Source organism: Callorhinus ursinus, unplaced genomic scaffold (genome assembly GCF_003265705.2).
Source record: "Callorhinus ursinus isolate GAN/ISIS: 27379988/994484 unplaced genomic scaffold, GSC_fseal_2.0 scaffold90, whole genome shotgun sequence".
NCBI lineage: Eukaryota > Metazoa > Chordata > Mammalia > Carnivora > Otariidae > Callorhinus > Callorhinus ursinus.
The window spans coordinates 2,622,673-2,642,353 of record NW_027397152.1 but is presented as its reverse complement, the minus strand read 5'-3'; the positions used below and the strand labels follow the sequence as shown (position 1 = coordinate 2,642,353).

General features: G+C 47.3%; 2 protein-coding genes and 1 long non-coding RNA gene across 3 annotated transcripts in view; 2 read left to right on the top strand and 1 right to left on the bottom strand.

Annotated features, from left to right (window-relative positions):
• The first annotated feature begins 80 nt into the window (after positions 1 to 80).
• On the top strand, positions 81 to 660 carry LOC112813285 (histone H2A type 2-A). Its single transcript, XM_025858333.2, has one exon. The coding sequence runs from the start codon at positions 159 to 161 to the stop codon at positions 549 to 551; it is 393 nt and encodes a 130-aa protein (XP_025714118.1). The 5' UTR covers positions 81 to 158; the 3' UTR covers positions 552 to 660.
• A 903-nt stretch (positions 661 to 1,563) lies between these two features.
• On the top strand, positions 1,564 to 2,197 carry LOC112813284 (histone H3). The gene has a single exon (XM_025858332.2). It carries the CDS (start codon positions 1,564 to 1,566, stop codon positions 2,110 to 2,112), a length of 549 nt encoding a protein of 182 aa, XP_025714117.2. The 3' UTR covers positions 2,113 to 2,197.
• Positions 2,198 to 9,083: 6,886 nt separating this feature from the next.
• The window catches only part of LOC141371726 (uncharacterized), a 17,025-nt gene continuing 6,427 nt past the window's right edge, over positions 9,084 to 19,681 (bottom strand). The window contains exons 3-4 of the long non-coding RNA XR_012376897.1: positions 10,911 to 11,029; positions 9,084 to 9,437 (exon numbers count right to left, since the gene is read on the bottom strand). This is a non-coding gene — a long non-coding RNA (uncharacterized lncRNA). The remainder of the gene's footprint in view (positions 9,438 to 10,910; positions 11,030 to 19,681) is intronic.

The following is a 19,681-nucleotide window of genomic DNA, read 5'->3' as shown; positions in this document are numbered from 1 at the left end:
CAAGCCACCCTATTGGCCGTCAGGACAAAGATCTGCTTGAGCCAATCGAAGTGCTCCGTAGACAATCCGGGTTCTGCCTATAAAAGGGTGAAGTGGGGCGCTCTGCGGCGACTTTTTCGGTCGTCAAGCGGGAGGTGTTGGCCGCGAGTGTCGCTGTCATGTCTGGTCGTGGCAAACAAGGAGGCAAGGCTCGTGCTAAGGCCAAGTCGCGCTCGTCCCGCGCTGGCCTGCAGTTCCCGGTGGGCCGGGTGCATCGCCTGCTGCGCAAGGGCAACTACGCCGAGCGGGTCGGGGCCGGCGCGCCGGTGTACATGGCGGCGGTGCTGGAGTACCTGACGGCGGAAATCCTGGAGCTGGCGGGGAACGCGGCCCGAGACAACAAGAAGACGCGCATCATCCCCCGCCACCTCCAGCTGGCCATCCGCAACGACGAGGAGCTGAACAAGCTGTTGGGCAAAGTCACCATCGCCCAGGGCGGCGTTCTGCCCAACATCCAGGCCGTGTTGCTCCCCAAGAAGACGGAGAGTCACCACAAGGCAAAGGGCAAGTGAGGCCGGCGTCCGCAAACCCCGCCAGCCCTGGTCTCGAAGGGGGCAACTGTGAAATCAAAGGCTCTTTTAAGAGCCACCCACTGCCTCAAATAAAGAGTTGTTAACAGTAGTCAGTCTTTTGCATTCCGTCTTTGCCAAGTCGTAGGCCGAGCCCCCCAGAGACACGGAGGTGCGGCGTGGGGGGGTTATCCCTCCGCCGTCGCTCGCCTTTCGAACCCCGAGCGCTCGGCCATCTTCATTGTTTGGTAGAGGGGCCGAATCTCTTTGGGTGCAGCCACGGTCGATTGGGTCCTGTCCTGAGTAGTGTTAGGCGGCCCCCAGACTCCCGTCTCAGGAGTGGGTGCCGAGTGCGCCGCTCGCCGCGTTCCCGAGGCCTTTGCCCAACACACACGTGCGTCCCCAGCTAGTGGGGGAGCGGACAATTTCCCGGGAGTGGGGCGGACCTGGTCCTTGGCTTAACACAGTCGGCTGTCTTAGTCCAGTAAAAGAGAGGGACCGCCCTCGCAGCGGCGGTACAGGTCCGCACTTCGGTTTCTGGAGGCGGGATCTTGCGCTCGAGGGGCGGCGGGCGGCGGGCGGCGGGCGGCGGGCGGCGGGCGGCGGGCGGCGGGCGGCGGGCGTGGGTGAGACAACTTTCCAATCTGAAAACCACCGGCAGGCGGGAAAAAAGATCCGTCAGACGAACGAGGGGGCTCCTCAAAGGTCACAAGGCGTTTTGGGGGACGGGGAGCAAACGCAAGATTGAGGTTGAATTGGGGAGACAGCGTGGGAAGGAAGGAAGGAAGGGGGTGCGGAGCGGTGTTCTACGGGGGCGAAAGGCCGAGGAGGAACAACATTCTGACACGGTTATGAACCCAAATGGGCCTCCCCCGCCGGCCGAAAAGAAAGGAAAAACAAGGTAGGGAAGACTGTTGGCCAACTGGAAAGTAGACTGAGCGAGGCGGGTGGGCGGGGGTAGGGAGGATTCTGCCCAAGCCAATGGGTGGCGGCAGGGCGGGTGACGTCACGGCCAATGGACAGCCAGCGCGGGACTTTCAATTATTGTCCCGCCCAATCGGAAAAAGACGGTGCCTATAAAGGCTGGTGCGGCGGGCGGCGGCCGCGTCACTCTCGCTGCCGCTGCGCTGGTGAGCTGGTGTCTTGGTTCGCTATGGCTCGCACGAAGCAAACCGCCCGCAAGTCGACCGGTGGCAAGGCCCCGCGCAAGCAGCTGGCTACCAAGGCGGCCCGCAAGAGCGCGCCGGCCACGGGCGGCGTGAAGAAGCCGCACCGCTACCGGCCGGGCACCGTGGCCCTGCGCGAGATCCGGCGCTACCAGAAGTCCACCGAGCTGTTGATTCGCAAGCTGCCGTTCCAGCGGCTGGTGCGCGAGATCGCGCAGGACTTCAAGACGGACCTGCGCTTCCAGAGCTCGGCCGTGATGGCGCTGCAGGAGGCGAGCGAGGCCTACCTGGTGGGGCTGTTCGAGGACACGAACCTGTGCGCCATCCACGCCAAGCGCGTCACCATCATGCCCAAGGACATCCAGCTGGCTCGCCGCATCCGCGGGGAGCGGGCTTGAAAGTGAGCGCCCGGCTCGAGCTTCCATCCTATCCATCCAAAGGCTCTTTTCAGAGCCACCCACGACAACACTCGGAAGAAGCTGTGCCACTTAGTCGTCCGCTTCTTCCCGGCGGACGCTTCCCTATCGCGGGAGGGTGGGACATTAGGGCGGGGTCAAGCCGGGCGCTGCCCACGGGTAGCGTGGAGATCACGCGCCGGGTGGAGGGATACCCCGTTGGCTGGCTTCCTACTGCGGGGCGGCCGGGACCCCCAGTTGTGCTTCTGGGAGACGGCGGTGCCCGTTCGCTTTACTCTGGGCCCTTCGGAGTGGGGGCCCCGGGGGGGGGGGGCGTCTTTACGCGCTCTACTGCGACCAGGGTTTGTAATCTGTAAGAAGGGGAGGGGCTTTCGGGCTCGAGAGGGGGCCGGGTCGGCGAGGAGTCCCTAGGGGGCCGGACGCTCGGGACTCGCCGTCCAGGGCAGGCCCGGGCGGGCTGTTTAGACCACGGGAAGCGCGGGCGCGCGGGCGACCTCCACACCCCCGCCGGAAGTGGCCCCGAGAGGCGCGACGCTCCGGCTGCGGGGGGAAACCGCCACCTTCGTGTCGCCCGGCTTCTGCCGGGTCAAGTTCGGGATCCCCGAGCTTTGCCTGCGGGTTGGGTGTCAGTAAGGGCCCGGCTTCTCGGGTCCGCCCGATTTATTTAGCATGTGCCACTCATTCCCTTACTCCTTCCAGTTTGTCAAAAGTCCCTCGTGCGCCTGAGCGACTTTGCCAGAGGTCTTAAATCCTTGACATTCTCATTGTCCCCAATCTGGCCCCTCCCCCCTTTTCAATGCCAGTGAACCTTAAGGTAGGGAGTATGGGCGGCTCCAGGCAGGAATGGACTAGAGGACAAAGAGGGTCCGGCTTATGTAGCTCGGCACTCAGTTCTGACAGTCTCGTCAGAGCTGCCGCAGCGGGAAGATTCAAAGGCCGCCTTAACCAAGGCCACTCCACGGGAGCTCTGCTGTCGGTACCGTTACCTGCTCAGTCCGCAGCCGACTCCTGTTCGTCCGGGAGAACAACCCCAGATGCAGAGACAGAAAGCTTGGTGCAGGTAGTAGAGAAGTTATCCAGCCCCAGTTAGGGGGGCACCTGGGTGCCTCAGCTGTCAAGCATCTGCCTTCAGCTCAGGTCATGATCCCAGGGTCCTGGGATCGAGCCCTGCATCCGGCTCTCTGGGGAAGCCTGCTTCTCCCTCTCCCACTCCCCCTGCTTGTGCTCTCTCTCTCGCTCACTCACTCTGTGTCTCTCTGTCAAATAAATAAAATCTAAAATCTTTAGATAGACAGATAGAGAAAATGTCATTAGGATGTGCCCTAATGCAATATGAGCAGTGTCTTTTTTATAAGAAGAGGAGACCAGGGGGCACCTGGGTGTCTCAGGCATCAGGCTCTTGGCTTTGACTCAGGTCATGATCTCAGGGTTGTGAGGCAGCTCTGCGCTCAGCAGGGAGTGTGCTTGAGTTTCTCTTCCTCTCCCTCTGACCCTCCCCTGCTCTCGCAAGCACAAGCTCTCTCTAAAATAAATAAATAAATCTTTAAGAAAACAAAAGAAGAGATCAGGATACAGCCAACACAGAGGGACAACCATAAGAGGACACAGTGAAAAGGCAGCCATCTGCAAGCTGAAGAGAGGCCTCAAAAGAAACCAAACCTGATGACAAAGAGATCTTGGACTTCCAGCCTTTAGAACTGTGAGTAAATAAGTTTCTGTTGTTTAAGCCACCCAGTCTGTGGTATTTTGTTAGGGCAGCCCTAGGAGATCAATACAGGCTCCGTGGTCCCTGCCCAGGGCCTCATTCCCTGCTCAGACCAACAGTACACGATGGGATCCTCTGTGACTTAGTTAGAAGCTGAAGCAGCAGTGACTTAGAGCTGTGCAGGAATGACACCTTTGCACCCAGCCTCTCACCCACTGAAATTTGTTTTCAAAGGTGCAACCTGAGGAAGCGTTACTTCCAGAGTAATTCCTTCTCAGAGGAAGAGTTACTTCCAGAGTGTCCGAGCCATTAGTGGCTGAGCTGATGCCTGAGCATGCGGATTTCCATGTCGGAGCCCTTCCTTCCCAGGATCATATGCCTTGAACTGATACTAAATCAGATTCAAAAGGAAGATACCAACAACCTAAAATACCAAAGATATCCAAGACCTGCCCGTGGCCCTGAGATTGGATGGCAGCCTATGTGTCTGCCATGGCCTAGCTTAGTGGGAATGGCTAGGATCTGCCTTCACCTCTCTCCTCACATTTCTACCCACTTCTCTTCCTCTCACCACAACAGTGGAGTGCTCACTCACCAAACTCAAAGATTGCAGGGTGTGGAAGGAAAACAGTGAATGAAAGCAGAAGAGGAAGAGCACTGGGGAATTGGGGCCTGGTCCCTTACTGGTATTGGACAGTGGAGGCCCTCCCTGGTTGGTCTTAACTGGTTCCCTTGTCAAAGGTGAGACACAACTGGCAGGTCTGGGTCTTGACAAAGGAAGGGTTCTCTCCTCAGCCTGACTGAGCCCCCTACCCTCACATAGGGTCAGCAAACCACAAGCAGTGCAAACAGATGTATGCAAACTCACTTTCTGAGGAAGTGAGGCCTATTAACTCAATCTTTCTCATGCAGCAGAGGGTCAGGTCTTGGCAGGACATTGCTGCCTTACCTCAGCAGCCATCTTGGAGATTTGCCCCACAGGGTTAGGGCAACAAAATCTGATTCTCACTGTGAGCATGTTCGGGGAGGACTATAAGGAATTGTCCGGTGCCTTCAAGGGCTTCCCAAACTACCACAGGCATTTTAGTGACAACTTTGACACCTGTTTGGTAGTAGGACAGAGTTGACATTCCTGCTACTCTTCTGTGAAATCCAAACTTCTTAGGAAACTTTGGAATGACTTTGTTGGTTTGAGAAACTAGGGTGAGGTAGTACCAAAATTTTTTTATGTCAGTATCAAAATCTGCTTTAGGTATGTACCCACCTTCAAAGTAGTCATAAAGAAAAGAAAGACAAAAAGTAATTCATGTGCTCTTCAAAAGTCTCATCGTAAAATTTGAAGGAAAAGAAACAAACAAAAGTCTTATCATGTCCAACCTGGTTCCTGGAAAAGTCTGCCATGGAACTGGTATTGGGTTTGTTTTTGTTTTTAAATTTTATTTATTTATTTTAGAGAGAAAGAGAGAGAGAGCGGGTGTGTGCTCTCATGGGACAGAGAGACAGAGGGAGAAACTCCCAGACTCCATGCTGAGCACAGAGCCCAACAAAGGGCTCAGTCTCACGACCCTGAGATCATGACCTGAGACAAAACCAAGAGTCTGATGCTTAACCAACTGCATCACACAGGTGCCCCGGGACTGGTATTGTTAATTGGACTTTGGGTCCTTTAATCAGAACTAGTGGTGGCCTCAGCTATGGCAGTGACTAGGAGAAGACAGAGATGAATTGATGGATTGGAGGGAATTGTAGAAGGGTAAATTTGGTAAGATTTGGTGATGTAGGCATTTGGAGAATGGGAGAGAGGAAGGAGCTTCTCCTTGATCTGAGGAACTGGGAGATGATGGAAAAATTCACTACGGTGAAGAAATCAAGGAGAACAAACTGCTTTTGGAACCAAGAAGACATTGATGTTGAAGATCCCATTAACCATCTAGAGGGACACATTCACCGGGAGTTAAGAATATTAATCTATTCAGTGAAGGGGCTCAGCTGGAGATACTCTGGGGGAAGCCCTTAGCAGAAGGATAAGGCAATAAGGACTGACAGAAGACGGGGAATTTGGTGAGATCTAGCCGGGGTCCGGGAGAGGAGAAGAGCACTGAGGCAGCCGGAGCAGGGATGGGGCTAGGAGAGGAAGGGAACGCCAAGAAGCAAGGATAGCTGGAGCCCGACAGGACCACCAGGACAGCATTTGCCCAAGGGGGCAAACGTGGTAGCAGCAGGGCCATACTACGCATGCCATTCAGAAATGATGACAACCACTTGTGTTCGTCAAGTTCAGTCACTTCTGACTAAGCGTTTTACTTCATCTCTTTTAATCACCATGACCATCCTGCAAGGCAGGTGGGGGTTTTATCATCATTTTACAGACTAGGAAGCCTAAAGTGTTTTGCCTCAGCTCTCCCAGCTAGTGAGTGCCATGGTCAGGGGCTCCGACCAAGGTGCTGGGACTCCAAAGTTCACATTCTGAAGTCGAAAACACCAAGCAAAGAGCACATATTGGAAGCTGAGAGGGGAGGCAACAGGAAGTTCATGATGCACAGGATTGAGGGCCTCGCTGCTTCAGCGGACTCATTTCTACCTGCTTACCCATAGGCCACCTGGCTCCACCACTATCAAGAGGGAAAAAATTTCTACCCTGTGCCAGAGTTGAGCTTTACACTCTTTCCATCTCCTCCGCCCTATTATCCTCCACATGAAATGCATGCCCATGTGTCGTGATCAGTACGAAGAAGCAGAGGCTACGTGCAAGGCCACAGACTTGAGTCTGAGTCCTGGCTCTGCCTGTTACTATGACACTGTGGCAAGATGCGTAATCTTCCCAGGCCTCAGTTCCTCATCTGTAAAATGGGGATACCAGTACCTGCCTGGTGGTGGTATCTGGAGACATTTAAGGAAACAATTCCCATAAAGTGACCAGCACAAGTCTGATCCAAAATAAACAATAGAAAACAACTTAATACAATTATTAGCTATTCAGAAAAGTCGAAACAGATTTATAAAGGTAAATACCCTTACAGTTCCTAAATCGCAAACCTTCCCTGGCTTTTCATTAGATGTTCATCAGCCATTCCCCTATCTGCACTGGTTTGTTCTTGCCCGACCCAATGTCTGCAATTCGCAATTCCTCCCATGACTTGGCATAACCCTTTCTTCTGTCCAGATATGTTCGCCTCCTTTGTGGACCTACTGTTTAGTCTGTACAATTCAGCCCTTTGAAGCTTTCCTCATGTGCCCCCCGCCCCACAACCCCTGCTCCTCCTTCTCAGACCAACTGCACTTTCCCCAGGTTCTAGCAAGCATATACTCTCTTCTGGTTTTAACAGTTCCTCCAGGTTTAATTTATCCTCCCAGTTCCCCCATCAGACTCTGAGTTCTGTCAGGACGGGGCGTTTTGTCCTATTCATCTCTGTAAGTCAGCATCCTGACTGCCTCGATGGTCAGGAAATGCCTGATGAGGGACCTAAAGACCTTAGCCTCTGAATCCTTACTCAAAAGGACATAGTACCCAGTATCTACGCCCTCCCTCCCTACCTCTCAGGGAACTCTCAGGAATTTGCAGGTCAGAAGCAGGTCTAGCCTGCACCCTGGAAGGAACTTCCTGCAGGTTGGTCCCAGAAGAAGGTAGAAGGTAGCTGCCCTGAGCTGCAACCCTTGTCCACAAATGGCTAAAGGCCACCATTAGCCAGGTTCTGGTGACCTTAGCTAAAGGCAGAAGTTCACCACTACCAATCTCCTCAATGGGATCAGTGCTTCAAGGGAGATGCTTTAGGGAGGGGTACACATTTGTGGGTAGACTAAATAGTCTCCCACCAAGATGTCCACATCCTGATCCCTGCAACCTGAGAATCTGTGACCTTAACTGGCAAAAGGGACTTCGCAGGTGTGACTAAATTCAGGACCTGGAGGTGGGGAGACTATCCTGTATTATCTGGGTGGGCCCTAAATATCATCATGACAGACCTTATTAGAAAGAGGCAAGAGGCCTCACGGGGAGAAGACAATGTAATGACAGAAGCAGACATTAGATGCTGAGGCCAGGAGCCAAGAAATGCCTCTAGAAGCTAGAAGAGACAGGAGCGGATTCTCCCTCTGGAGCCTCCAGAAGGAATCAGTCCTGACACTGACTATAGCCCCCTAAGATTCATTTTGAGCTCCTGACCTCGAGAACTGTAAGAGAATAAATTTGTGTTTTGTTTTTTTTCTTTTTTTTTTTAAGATTTTATTTATTTATTTGGCAGAGAGAGACACAGCAAGAGAGGGAACACAAGCAGGGGGAGTGGGAGAGGGAGAAGCAGGCTTCCTGCCGAGCAGGAACCCTGGGATCATGACCTGAGCCTAAGGCAGACACTTAACGACTGAGCCACCCAGGTGCCCCTAAATTTGTGTTGTTTTAAGCCTCTAAATTTGGGGTAATTTGTAAAGCAGCATTAGGAAGTACACCATCCTTTCATTCATGAAAGACACCAAGTTCTTCTAATTTGGCGGGGAGGGAGAGTAAAGTGTGATGAGGAGCAGAGTAGGAAGTATACTTGGAGGAAAGGGGAGGGGAGGGAAGGAAGATGGCCAAGGGGAAAAAGGGATCGGGAATGGGAGAGGTGTTCCACAGTGAGCAGACTGGCCCCTTCATGCGTCTCCCCAGCCTCCTCAGAGGCTCCTCGGAGCATCTCCATCTTCACAAGTGGCACTGAGCACCCCTAGATGGTGGTTGACCTCCCTCAGCCCTGGACCTCTGTGGGGCTACTTGAGGCCATGGCAGGGCAGGAAGAACCCCGACTGGCCTCACTGTGGGCTGGCAGCAGCGGCAAACTCTTCCTGTTCTGGGAACAGCTCACACCCAAACTGCTGCTAGAACCCTGTGTTAGTGCCCGAGGGCTGCCATAACAGATTACCACAAACTTGGGAGCTGAAAACAACTGAAATTTATTCTCTCACAGTTCTAGAGACTAGTCTGAAATCAAAGTATCAGCAGGGCCATGCTTTCTCCAAAGCTTCTAGGGGAGAATACTTCCTTGCCTCTTTCAGCTTCTAGTGGCTCCTGGCTTTCCTTGGCTTCCAGCAGTAAAACTCCAATCTCTGCCTGTGTCTTCACATGGCCTTCTTCCCCATGTCTCCGTGTCCAACTTTCCCACTCCTTTCTCTTATCTCACCCTAAATCCAGCAGGATTTCATCTGAAGATCCTTAATTACATCTGCAAAGACCCTATTTCTAAATAAGGTCATATTCTGAGCTTCCAGGTAGACATGACTTTTGCGGATGCTGAGCTCGGAGCCTCTTAGGAGGCCCTTCTGGAAGCAGGCCCAGACTTCCCATGAGTTTCCGTCTCTAGGTACCCCTGCACTCTCCATCTCCAAAAGGCCCTTCTGTCTGTCAGTTATACCTGAGTATAAACCAAGAGGAACAGATTGCGTTTTTACTACTTGTGTCCAAACAGTGTGGGGGTCAGAAGGGACTTTGTGTCTCCACTTAGGGAACTCCAGGCTTCAGAGCAGTACACAGAGAGTCCTGTGGCCCTTGGCTAGATACCTGCAGTAACCAGGAGAAGGCCTGAACTGTCTGGGCAACTAGGCAACTATTCCCGATTCACTTGTCTGGGAAAAACTGGAAGAGAAAAAGACATGGAACTAGATTAAGGGCTCAGTGTTGCAGTTTGAATAACTAAAACCGTGACAGCAAATGTATATGCCTCATAGGATTACCATAGGGATAAAATGAGATAAATACAGTCCAAGCAAAGTACTTAGGGCAGAATCTCAACATGGCAATACATTAATAATTATTAGTCATTTCATTATGATAAACACTAATGATACAAGTCCTAGATCTTTACCTTGGGAAACTCACAATCATGATGCAGAAAGACTAACACACAGGAAACAATTGGTACATTATATAATCTCTAGATGAGTAGCAGTTAGAGACTCTTCTATATTGTCACCCAGAAAATAAGTATACTTGGGTTCCTGGGTGTTTCATGAATTACAAAAGCCTTTCTCTTATGTCCTCTCATTTGATTCCACAAGAACCCTGGGAAGGAAGTAGGGCTTTTCACTCCTGTTTTACAGATAGGGAAATTTCTGGTGAAGATGAGACCCCTGGGGATATGGATCATCCAGCTAAAAAGTGACCAGGATGGAATTTGAGCCGAGGTTTTATGTTTTACTTTTCTTTTGTATTAGGTTCAGGATCTCAGGGGAAAGTGATGCACACATAGATACAAATAATATCAATATTTGTACTGTAGGGGAGAGAAAATAATTTTCCCTCTACCCTTCTGAATTCTTAGCTGAGACTCCTATAATAAAAGACAGATTAACAAGAGAAAATCAAATAGAAGTTTATTAACATGCATACCTCATGGATACATGGGAGATGCCCAGGAAAAAATAAGTAACTCCCCAAGGTGGCTTGAAATTCAGACTTAAATACCATCTTAATAGTGAAAGGGGAGGGGGCCTGGAGGCCTCTTAGTGGAGAGTAAATGCCTTTTAGGAAAGATGAACAGGCCCTTAGAAGAATACATGGGAGGTATGATAGTTTCTGACAAAGTCTGTCTGGCTGTGGGGTCCACTTCTCCTGTGATAAGGGGCAATCTTCCCTGCTGGATGAAATTCCCAGGGAAGAGATTTATGACAACTGAGTTCCTTTTGGAGGATCTGCCTTTAGGCAAGTGGGGGGTGGGGGGTGGTCAGAGAAAGTCTGTCCTTCCTGTTTTTCAAGTGCCTACAGCTCAGAATAGTCGATATGCCAAAGTGGCATATATTGGGGGAATACGTTCTGTGACCCTTCAGTATAGTAGAACAAACCTCTCTTGACCTCAACCCACAGTAAGAAATACATTTTCCATTGCCTTCTAGTCACATTCACATAAGAATAGAAATTGCAACAAGTTTCACAAAATGATACTATTTGTGATATACTCTATTTTATGCTTCTTAAAAAAGGGAAAAGTAAAAAGGTGATCTCTATCAAGTAAATCGACTTCATAACCCACTAAAAGGGTTACAACGTATAGTTAGGAAAACACTGGTTAGAGGAAACTACAAAGAATAAAGTAAACATCATCTTACTTACTTTTAAAGTCTTAATATTTCTCCGAACATGCCCCCTGAATCTCTCTGTGCTTGCACATAACTTACGCCTGTCTTTGTAAGGAGGTGATACCCACCTCAGTCACTAGGGCGGAAGGCCTCCTGTGGCAGAAGACAAAGGGAAATGCAGGTTGAGCTCTGTGGGAGCTAGAGGGAAAGGGTCATTCCAGTTGAGCAAATAAGGGTGGTGCTAGTTTGTGCTGGGTTCTAAAGAATATTTAGGATTTGAAACATGTTTAGATTGGGGGCGAGGGGAAGGTGGTATAATCTAGGCAGAAGAGACTGTCAAAACAAAGATGGGACAGCTGCTGTGGGGCCACGTGTAGCCTGGGCAAAGGGCGGTGATGAAAAGGGAGCTTTCAGGGGCACCTGGCTGGCTCAGTCAGTGGAGCATGCGACAGGATCTTTATTTTTTAGGATTTAGTTATTTATTAGAGAGAGAGAGAGACAGAAAGAGAAAGCAGGGGGAGGAGGAGCAGAGGGAGAGATGGAATCCTGAAGCAGACTGCGCTCTGAGCACAGAGCCCCACATGGGGCTCCATCCCAGAACCCTGAGATCATGACCTGAGCCAAAATCAAGTTGGCTGCTTAACTGACCGAACCACCCAGGCACCCATGAGCATGTGACTCTTGATTTCAGGGTTCTGAGTTTGAGCCCCATGTTGGACGTAGAAATTAATTAAAAAAAAAAAAATCTTGGAAAAAGAAAAGGTGAGCTTTTAGTACCAAGGACTCAATGCCAAACTAGGGAGGGGCTAGGTTTTATTCTATAAACAATGTTGGAACAAAGGATATGAATAGGCAATATACAGAACAAACACAAAAGCTATCAAACTCATGTAAAGACGCTTGAACTCATTAACAATCAAAGAAACAAAAATGAAAACAATGAGATATCACTGAACACCAGAGAGAGTGGAAAACCTCAGAAAGCTGGATGACCCAAGGGGTGGCCTGGAAGTGGGCTCAGAGGAGTGCTGATGCCTCGGTGTTGGAAGTCTGGAATGACTATTCTGGAGGGCAGCCTGGTGCGCTTCAATTAAGAATAAACAGATCCGGGGCGCCTCAGTGGCTCAGTCAGTTAGGTGTCCGACTCTTGATTTGGGGTCAGGTCAGGATCTCAAGGTGGTGAGACTGAGCCTGCAATGGGCTCGGCGCTCAGTGGGGAGTCTGCTTGGGACTCTCTCCCTCTCCCTCTGCCCTTCCCCCGCTCACTCGCTCACCTTCTCTCTCTAAAATCAATAAATAAAGTCTTAAAAAAAAAAAAAAAGAATGAACAGATCCTAATAACCAGAGTTGTGTTCCTGGATTTTTTTCCAAAAGATATTTTTATATAGGTCCATAAGAGAAATGTACAGCGATGTTCCTTGCAGCATTTTTTGTGATGGGCAAATGGAGCAAACCTGGGTGTTTGTTACTGAGAGTGAGGAGATAAAGTGTGATGTTGGCTCTTTGTGAAGTTTAAATGCAGCAGTTCAATCAACACATTGAATGTTCACATCACAACACGGATAGCAGAGGTGCGGGTTGAGCTTTGTGGGAGTTGAGCAGGAAAGGCCAATTTTTAAAATAAAGTTAGAGAAGGGGGAAAGTAAAACATAGAATATGATATAAAACAGGATCCCACTTAAGTACATTCTCAGAAAGTAGAAATTAACTAGAACTGAGAAAGTAAAAACATGTTCTGCTATTCATCAGGCTGAGAGAACAGAGATACAGCTAGCCAAAGAATTAGCAGACAACATCTCTCCCAAGCACACGCTGCAGCTAATAGAGTCATGAGCCCTTCTTTGAGTGACCACTGCTTCTCTTATTCACTGAGAAACGTATTCTAAAAATCACAGACGACCAGAACCTTCACTGTTTGAAAGCACATCAGCAAGAATGAAATATCCCCCTCCTGCCAAGAGGACCCAAATCACTTTGACACTGAGAATCAGCCTTGATCTCCAACCCAGGTACAAAACTACAATGAGAGGTTTCTAAACACAACACTCCACCTTTATCTTAACTTTGTGGTTTCCAAGGAAACAGGATCCTGGACGTACTTCAAAGCCTAATTCTGATGTCCATCCTTTCACACAGCCCTGCTTTGCTTTAAGCCCATCAAAACTCTACACTCCAGGCTTCCCCACAACCTACATTAACTATTTTTTCCTTTGTTTGGTAAGACACATCACAGTTTCTTTGGTATGCATTCTCCCTCTTTGAAAACTAGTCAAAAAACCTCATTTGTTAGACTAAGTGGTAGTTGTGGCTTGATTAAGATAGGATTTTTTTTTTCTTAGAGTTGCTATACTTTATTTCAGCATTCCTACATTTTTGGTTATTTCTAATATTGTTAGAAACATTAGTGCTATAAGTGCTGCATCAATATTTTGCTTCTTTGACATTGGTAGTACAGTATAATGTCTGAAAGGAGACTCTGGCTTTTAATCCTGGCTTAGCCACTTCCCAACCATATGACTGAACCATGTTACTTAACCTCTCTGTGATTCCATCTCCACATCTGTACAATGGAAATAATGATGCTTAGGAGGATAAACTGAGTTAATCCATGTAAAGTTTTGTGTGTGTGTGTGGTTTTCTTTTTCTTTTTTTTTTTTTTTTTTTAAGATTTTATTTATTTGACAGAGAGAGACACAGCAAGAGCAGGAACACAAGCAGCGGGAGGGGGAGAGGGAGAAGCAGGCTTCCTGCGGAGCAGGGAGCCCGATGCGGGGCTCGATGCGGGGCTCGATGCGGGGCTCGATGCGGGGCTCGATCCCAGGACCCTGGGATCATGACCTGAGCCGAAGGCAGACGCTTAACGGCTGAGCCACTCGGGCGCCCATCCATGTAAAGTTTTTAAAACATCATCTGGCACCAAGGAAGAATACATAAGCAATAGAAAAATATATATGCATTCTAGTTTACCTTGGCATCTATTTAGTTAGTAGTAAAGCACGTTCTGCAGCTCTTTAGTTTTTGTTTTGAAATAATAATAATAGAATAATAGAATAGATATAGAATAATATATCTATAGAATAATAATAATAATAGAATAAGGAAGTTGCCAAAATAGTACAAAGAGTACTCTTCACTCAGCTTCTCCCAATGGTGACAAGTTATATTATCTGTAATACAATATCAAAACCAGGAAATTGACATTGGTACATTATTAACTAATTTACAGGCCTTAATTACTGCTCACAAGTTTTTAAACCTGCATTCATGTCCACGTGTGCGTGTAATTCTATGCAACTTTAGTCCATGTACAAACTTGCGTAACCACCACCACAATCGAGATGCAGATCTGTTTAGTCATCTCAAAGAACTTCCCAGTGTCTTCCCAACCACCTCCCATCTTGCCATATAAATGCAATATATAGTATGCAAGGATAAGTATTTTTTAATGCCTAGAAAGCAATACACTTTTTGCAAGAACACAGAGAAGGAAAATTAGAACGACTGTCTGCAAGGGAGTAAAGAATGAACATACAAAGGAATAACAAATAAATGGGGGCAATGTTTCTACTAAATGTATATAGCAAATATAGTAATAGATCCTCAGATTATGTGTAATGTGCAAATTTTAGAAAAATATGAGTAAAGTTTAGGAGCATCAATTTATCCTGCATGTCTCAGTCAGAATAAAGGTAAGAAGGGCAGAATCACCTTCCCCAAATATTGCTCTTGACTTGCCCAGTAACCCACACCAACTGTCCAGGACCAGCTCTTCATACTCTCTTCTCCTAATTTCACACCCCTCCATGACCGAGTCCTCCTTGAAGTGCCTGACTGGCTCTCCTGGTCTGACTGAGGATCAAATCTCTCACCGAGACCTCATCAGCAAGGTTGACTAATCAGGAAAATCACTTCAGAGAGTAACTCTTTTTTTGGGGGGGGTGGGTGACAAAGGCTATTTATTTAAGCTTGATCTCTTGAGACTGTCATACATGTAAAAATATATAATTTAAAGTCAGGGAAATAATAATCAGCTTGGTGTCGCCTCCCTTCTGCCCCTTTGGTACAGCTTTTCCAACTGGCCTCCATTCCAGTTTCAAAATCCTTGGCCTTAATTCACCTCAAGGCGACAGCAAGAGTGACCCAGAGCATAACTCTTTTAAAGTTTATGTTCACAATTTTTTTTTTAAGATTTTATTTATTTGAGAGAGAGAGACTGAGAGAGAGAGCGCACATGAGAGGGGGGAGGGTCAGAGGGAGAAGCAGGCTCTCAGGGAGCCCGATGCAGGACTCGATCCCAGGACTCCAGGATCATGACCTGAGCCGAAGGCAGTCGCTTAACCAACTGAGCCACCCAGGCGTCCCCACAATTTTTTTAAAGGCATATTGCTTTCTTTTTTTTTTTTTTAAGATTTTATTTATTTATTTGACAGAGCAAGTATGCACAAGCAGGGGCATGGGCAGAAGGAGAGGGAGAAGCAGGCTCCCTGCTGAGCAGGGAGCCCGACGTGGGGCTCAACCCCAGGACTCCAGGATCATGACCTGAGCCAAAGGCAGACGCTTAACCAACTGAGCCACCCAGGCACCCCACTGTTCACCATTTTTTAAATGATTGTATTTTTCATAAGATTGGGACTGCAGAGTCCCATTCCCTGCACCAGAGGTCGACACATAAACCCCAGGGGTGTCTGGGATCCGTTGCTGCTGTCTAGATTGAGTTCTGGTTATCTTGTTGAAGATTTTTTACACTGTTTTTCAGAATTAACTAAAATGAACTGAGGGTCTACTAGGTGCCCAGCAGGAGGATAGGTATTTGAGGGACGCCTGGGTGGCTCAGTCGGTTAAGCGTCTGTCTTTGACTCAGGTCATGATCCCAGAGTCCTGGGACCAAGTCCCACATCGAATCCCACATCGGGCTCCTTGCTCAGCGGGGAGTCTGCTTCTCCCTCTGCCTGCTCCTCCCTTTGCTTATGCTCTCTCACACACAAATAAACAAATAAATAAAATCTTTTTAAAAAAAAGGATAGGTATTTGAAACATATTATTTTCACCAAAAATATTCTCACAGCACTGGGGCTTTTTTTTTTTTCTTTAAGGCCAATAACTTCACTGCCCAAATAACCTTTGCTAACAATGATTGCAAGCATACATTGATCAAAAATTCAAATGATATTAAAAGACATAAAGAAAAAGTAAGGGAGCACCTGGGTGGCTCAGTTGGTTAAGTGACTGCTTTTGGCTCAGGTCATGATCCTGGAGTCCTGGGATCGAGTCCCACGTCGGGCTCCCTGCTCAGTGGGGAGTCTGCTTCTCCCTCTGACCCTCCCCCCTCTCATGCTCTCTCTCTCTCATTCTCTCTCTCAAATAAATAAATAAAATCTTTTTAAAAAGTAAAAGTAAAAGCCTCCCTCTGGCCTAACCAAACTCTTCTCCTTATCGGTAGGCACTCTTACTAGTTTTATTATGTAAAATTCCAGAAAAATGTTTCATTCATGTACACATGCATACACACCAATACACAAGCACCCTTTTTTATTTCCATCAAAAAGAGACCCTATTACTTTCTTTTCACCTGTTAAGATATTTAAGTAGTTTCTAAGTGTTTAATATTAAAAATAATACTGCTTTCTCTTTATTGAATCATTCTAGCTAATAAATTAAGGAGTGTTAGAATATCATTTTGCAGCTCCTAATGAATTAAAGGATCTAAGCATTAAGCATCAACAGATGTTATCACAAAAAGGGAAGCAATCAGACACTGTGTGTCTCCTGATAGAAAGAAAAAAAAAATAGCACCACTTGCGTACCAGTCTTGTCAGGGAGTGAAAAAGTGAACCTAAATCTAATCAAGCTTCTGTTCCCTTTACTCCATCTATTTCTACAGGAAATGTAGAGGGACAGGCGATTATGATAAACTACACCACAGGGAAGCCATCAGCAAAATCCCAATTGGAAAACTCTACAGGAAAAACAACCCAGTCTCTTCAACAAAGAAGCTACAAGAAAAAAAGAGATGAATGGCAAACATATTAGAGTTGAAAGACATGTCAACCAATCATTATGTATAGAACTTATTTGGATTCAGATTAGAACAAAGCATTTTTTAAACCTGTGACATGTAGGTTAATTTTAACACCAACTGGATATTTGACGAATTAAGGAAATATTGTTAATTATTTTTGATGTGACTTGCTATTGTGGTCCTTATCTTTTAGAGATACATAAAGCAATATTTGTGGATGAAATAATATGGTATCTGGGATCTGCTTCAAAATGATACAGGATGGACAGTCTTAAGTTTGATAATTGATGAAGTTGGATAACGGGTACCTTGCCCTCTGTGTATATGTTTTAATTTCTCAATTATCAAGAATTAAAAATACAGGCACGACTGGGTGGCTCAGTCTGTTGAGCATCTCAGTGTATAAGACTACCCCATTTCTCTAGCCCTAACCAGCACTGGGCATTAGCAAACCTTTACATTTGACCAATTATGCATCTCACAGTCCCCTCGGAATCTCATGGTCCCCTCTGAGCACCGTGGTGGCTGGTATCAGCCTAGAAGGCCTGATGCAGCCATTTCAATGTTCAGGGAAGCCCTGTTGCAGTGATCAGATACTCATTTGAGGATCAAGTTGCCATCGGCCCCAAAAGGTGCTTGAATGGACCTAGACCTTGTGGCCTCTGAGACTGACTTTTCTGTTTTCAATGCCATTCGGCTCCTTTCTGTCTCCATAGTCACATTAGCCTAGAAGCTAATAGGGTTCTCTAAAGTCTGTTTCCATCAGTCTAGTCTCATCTGGCAAGGTCTGGCTCTGCCTACCAGTGTCACCTCATGTTACTGCACTCTCCTCCTTGCCCTCTAAACACCACCCAGACTAGACTTCTTGCAGGTCCTTCTACCTCTCTGGGCTGCTGTCTTTTGCTTTCCTCCAGGACTCAGGTCTCGTCCTAAAGTCCCCTTTTCCCAGAGGCCTTCCTCACCCACACCAATGTCAAGTTAGGCCTCCCTCCATTCCACTTTTTGTGTCGGCACTTAGCCCATCTTAACACTTGTCACACTTTATTATGGTCACTGCTTTAGTATCTGACTTCCCTCCTAGCTACTAAAAGTCCAGGAAGTCAGAAGCCACTCTGTTCTGTTGAACCTCGTATCTTCACTGCCCAGCAGATTGCCTGATATCTAACAGATACTCAACAAATTATTGAATGAAAAAATGAAGTAATGATATCATACCTAGCAATGCTTAGGAGTCACAGAAGAGGAATGGTCCTAGAAAGCCTTTCTTATAGAACTTAATAATATCAAATAGATACTTAAAACATTTACAAAATTAGTAGATACAGATTTTCCATCACCCATGTGAATGATTAAACCTAGTCTCCCCAGGCACGGGGACAGTCTCCCAGTTAAGGATCACTTAACTGAGACCTGAACAGGGCTGGCCCTCAGGCTTACTCTCTGTGCCAGAATTTCTGATTAGCCATGTTGTGAGCTATGTTAGCAGGGCTCCCCCAGACCACACTGCAAAGCCAAATATGGTATAAAAATTGCTGATTAAGTTTTACATTTTTTGTATTATTTCTTTTTTTTCTTTTGAAGGCCAAACTGAGGCAGTGAGACAGGCCACTGGAGGTTTATGAGCAGGTGGGTGATGAGGTCAGACCTGTGCTTGGAAGGTTACTCTAGCAGCAGAACATGGAAGGGATTCGAGACGTGTAAGCCTAGGAGAGGGCTTACACTTTCTCCCACTTGAATAGAATAGGTATCTCTGTATAGGTCTCATGCCCCATCTGAGTTCCTTCCCAACTGAAGGCAAAAAGTTTATCATGTTCATCTGTGGAACTATCACGGCACAAAATTGGAGTGCATTAAAAAGTGGAAGGACTGAAAACAACCATCCATCAACAAGTGAATGGGGCGCCGGGGTGGCTCAGTCAGTTAAGCGTCTGCCTTCAGCTCAGGTCATGATCCCAGGATCCTGGGATCGGGTCCTGCATCCGGGTTCCCCGCTTAGTGGGAGTCTGCTTCTCCCTCTGCCCCTTTCACTGCTCATGCTCTCCCTCTGTATCTCTGAAATAAACAAATACTCTTTAAAAAAAAAGGGGGGGATTTGAGTGAAAGAAGCCAGACACAAACAATACACTGTACGACTCCATTTACATAAAACTTTAGAAAATGCAAACTATCTCTAATGTCATAAAGCAAACCAGCAGTTGACTGAGGGCAGGGATGGGGGCAAAGGAGGACATTGGCGAAGGGGGCAGAGAGAAGAATTATGAAGTGGTACTAGGAAACTCTGGGGTGGGGTGATGGATATGTTCATTATTTTGAGTATAGTGATGTTTTCATTGGTATGTATGTATGTCAAAACTTAGCAAATTATACTTTAAACATGTGCAATTTATTGTTTATTGTATGCCAGTTATAACACAATAAAGCTGTTTTTCTAAAAAAGTACGGGTGGGTATGGTAGAGAAATGAAGGAAGAGGTGTCATTTGAGCTATAAGATATGGCTTTGGCTTGAAAGAAAGCTCTGGGGCGCCTGGGTGGCTCAGTTGGTTAAGCGACTGCCTTCAGCTCAGATCATGATCCTGGAGTCCCAGGATCGAGCCCTGCATGGAGCCCCACATCGGGCTCCCTGCTCGGCAGGGAGTCTGCTTCTCCCTCTGACCCTCCCCCTTCTCATGCTCTCTCTCAAATAAATAAATAATCCTAAAAAGAAAGGAAAGAAAGGAAAGAAAGGAAGAAAGGAAGAAAGAAAGAAAGAAAAAGAAGAAAGAAAGAAAGAAAAAGAAGAAAGAAA

Excerpts from the sequence above, each read along its gene's own strand:
- LOC112813285 (XM_025858333.2), top strand. The coding sequence starts at position 159 with ATGTCTGGTCGTGGCAAACAAGGAGGCAAGGCTCGTGCTAAGGCCAAG.
- LOC112813284 (XM_025858332.2), top strand. The coding sequence starts at position 1,564 with ATGGACAGCCAGCGCGGGACTTTCAATTATTGTCCCGCCCAATCGGAA.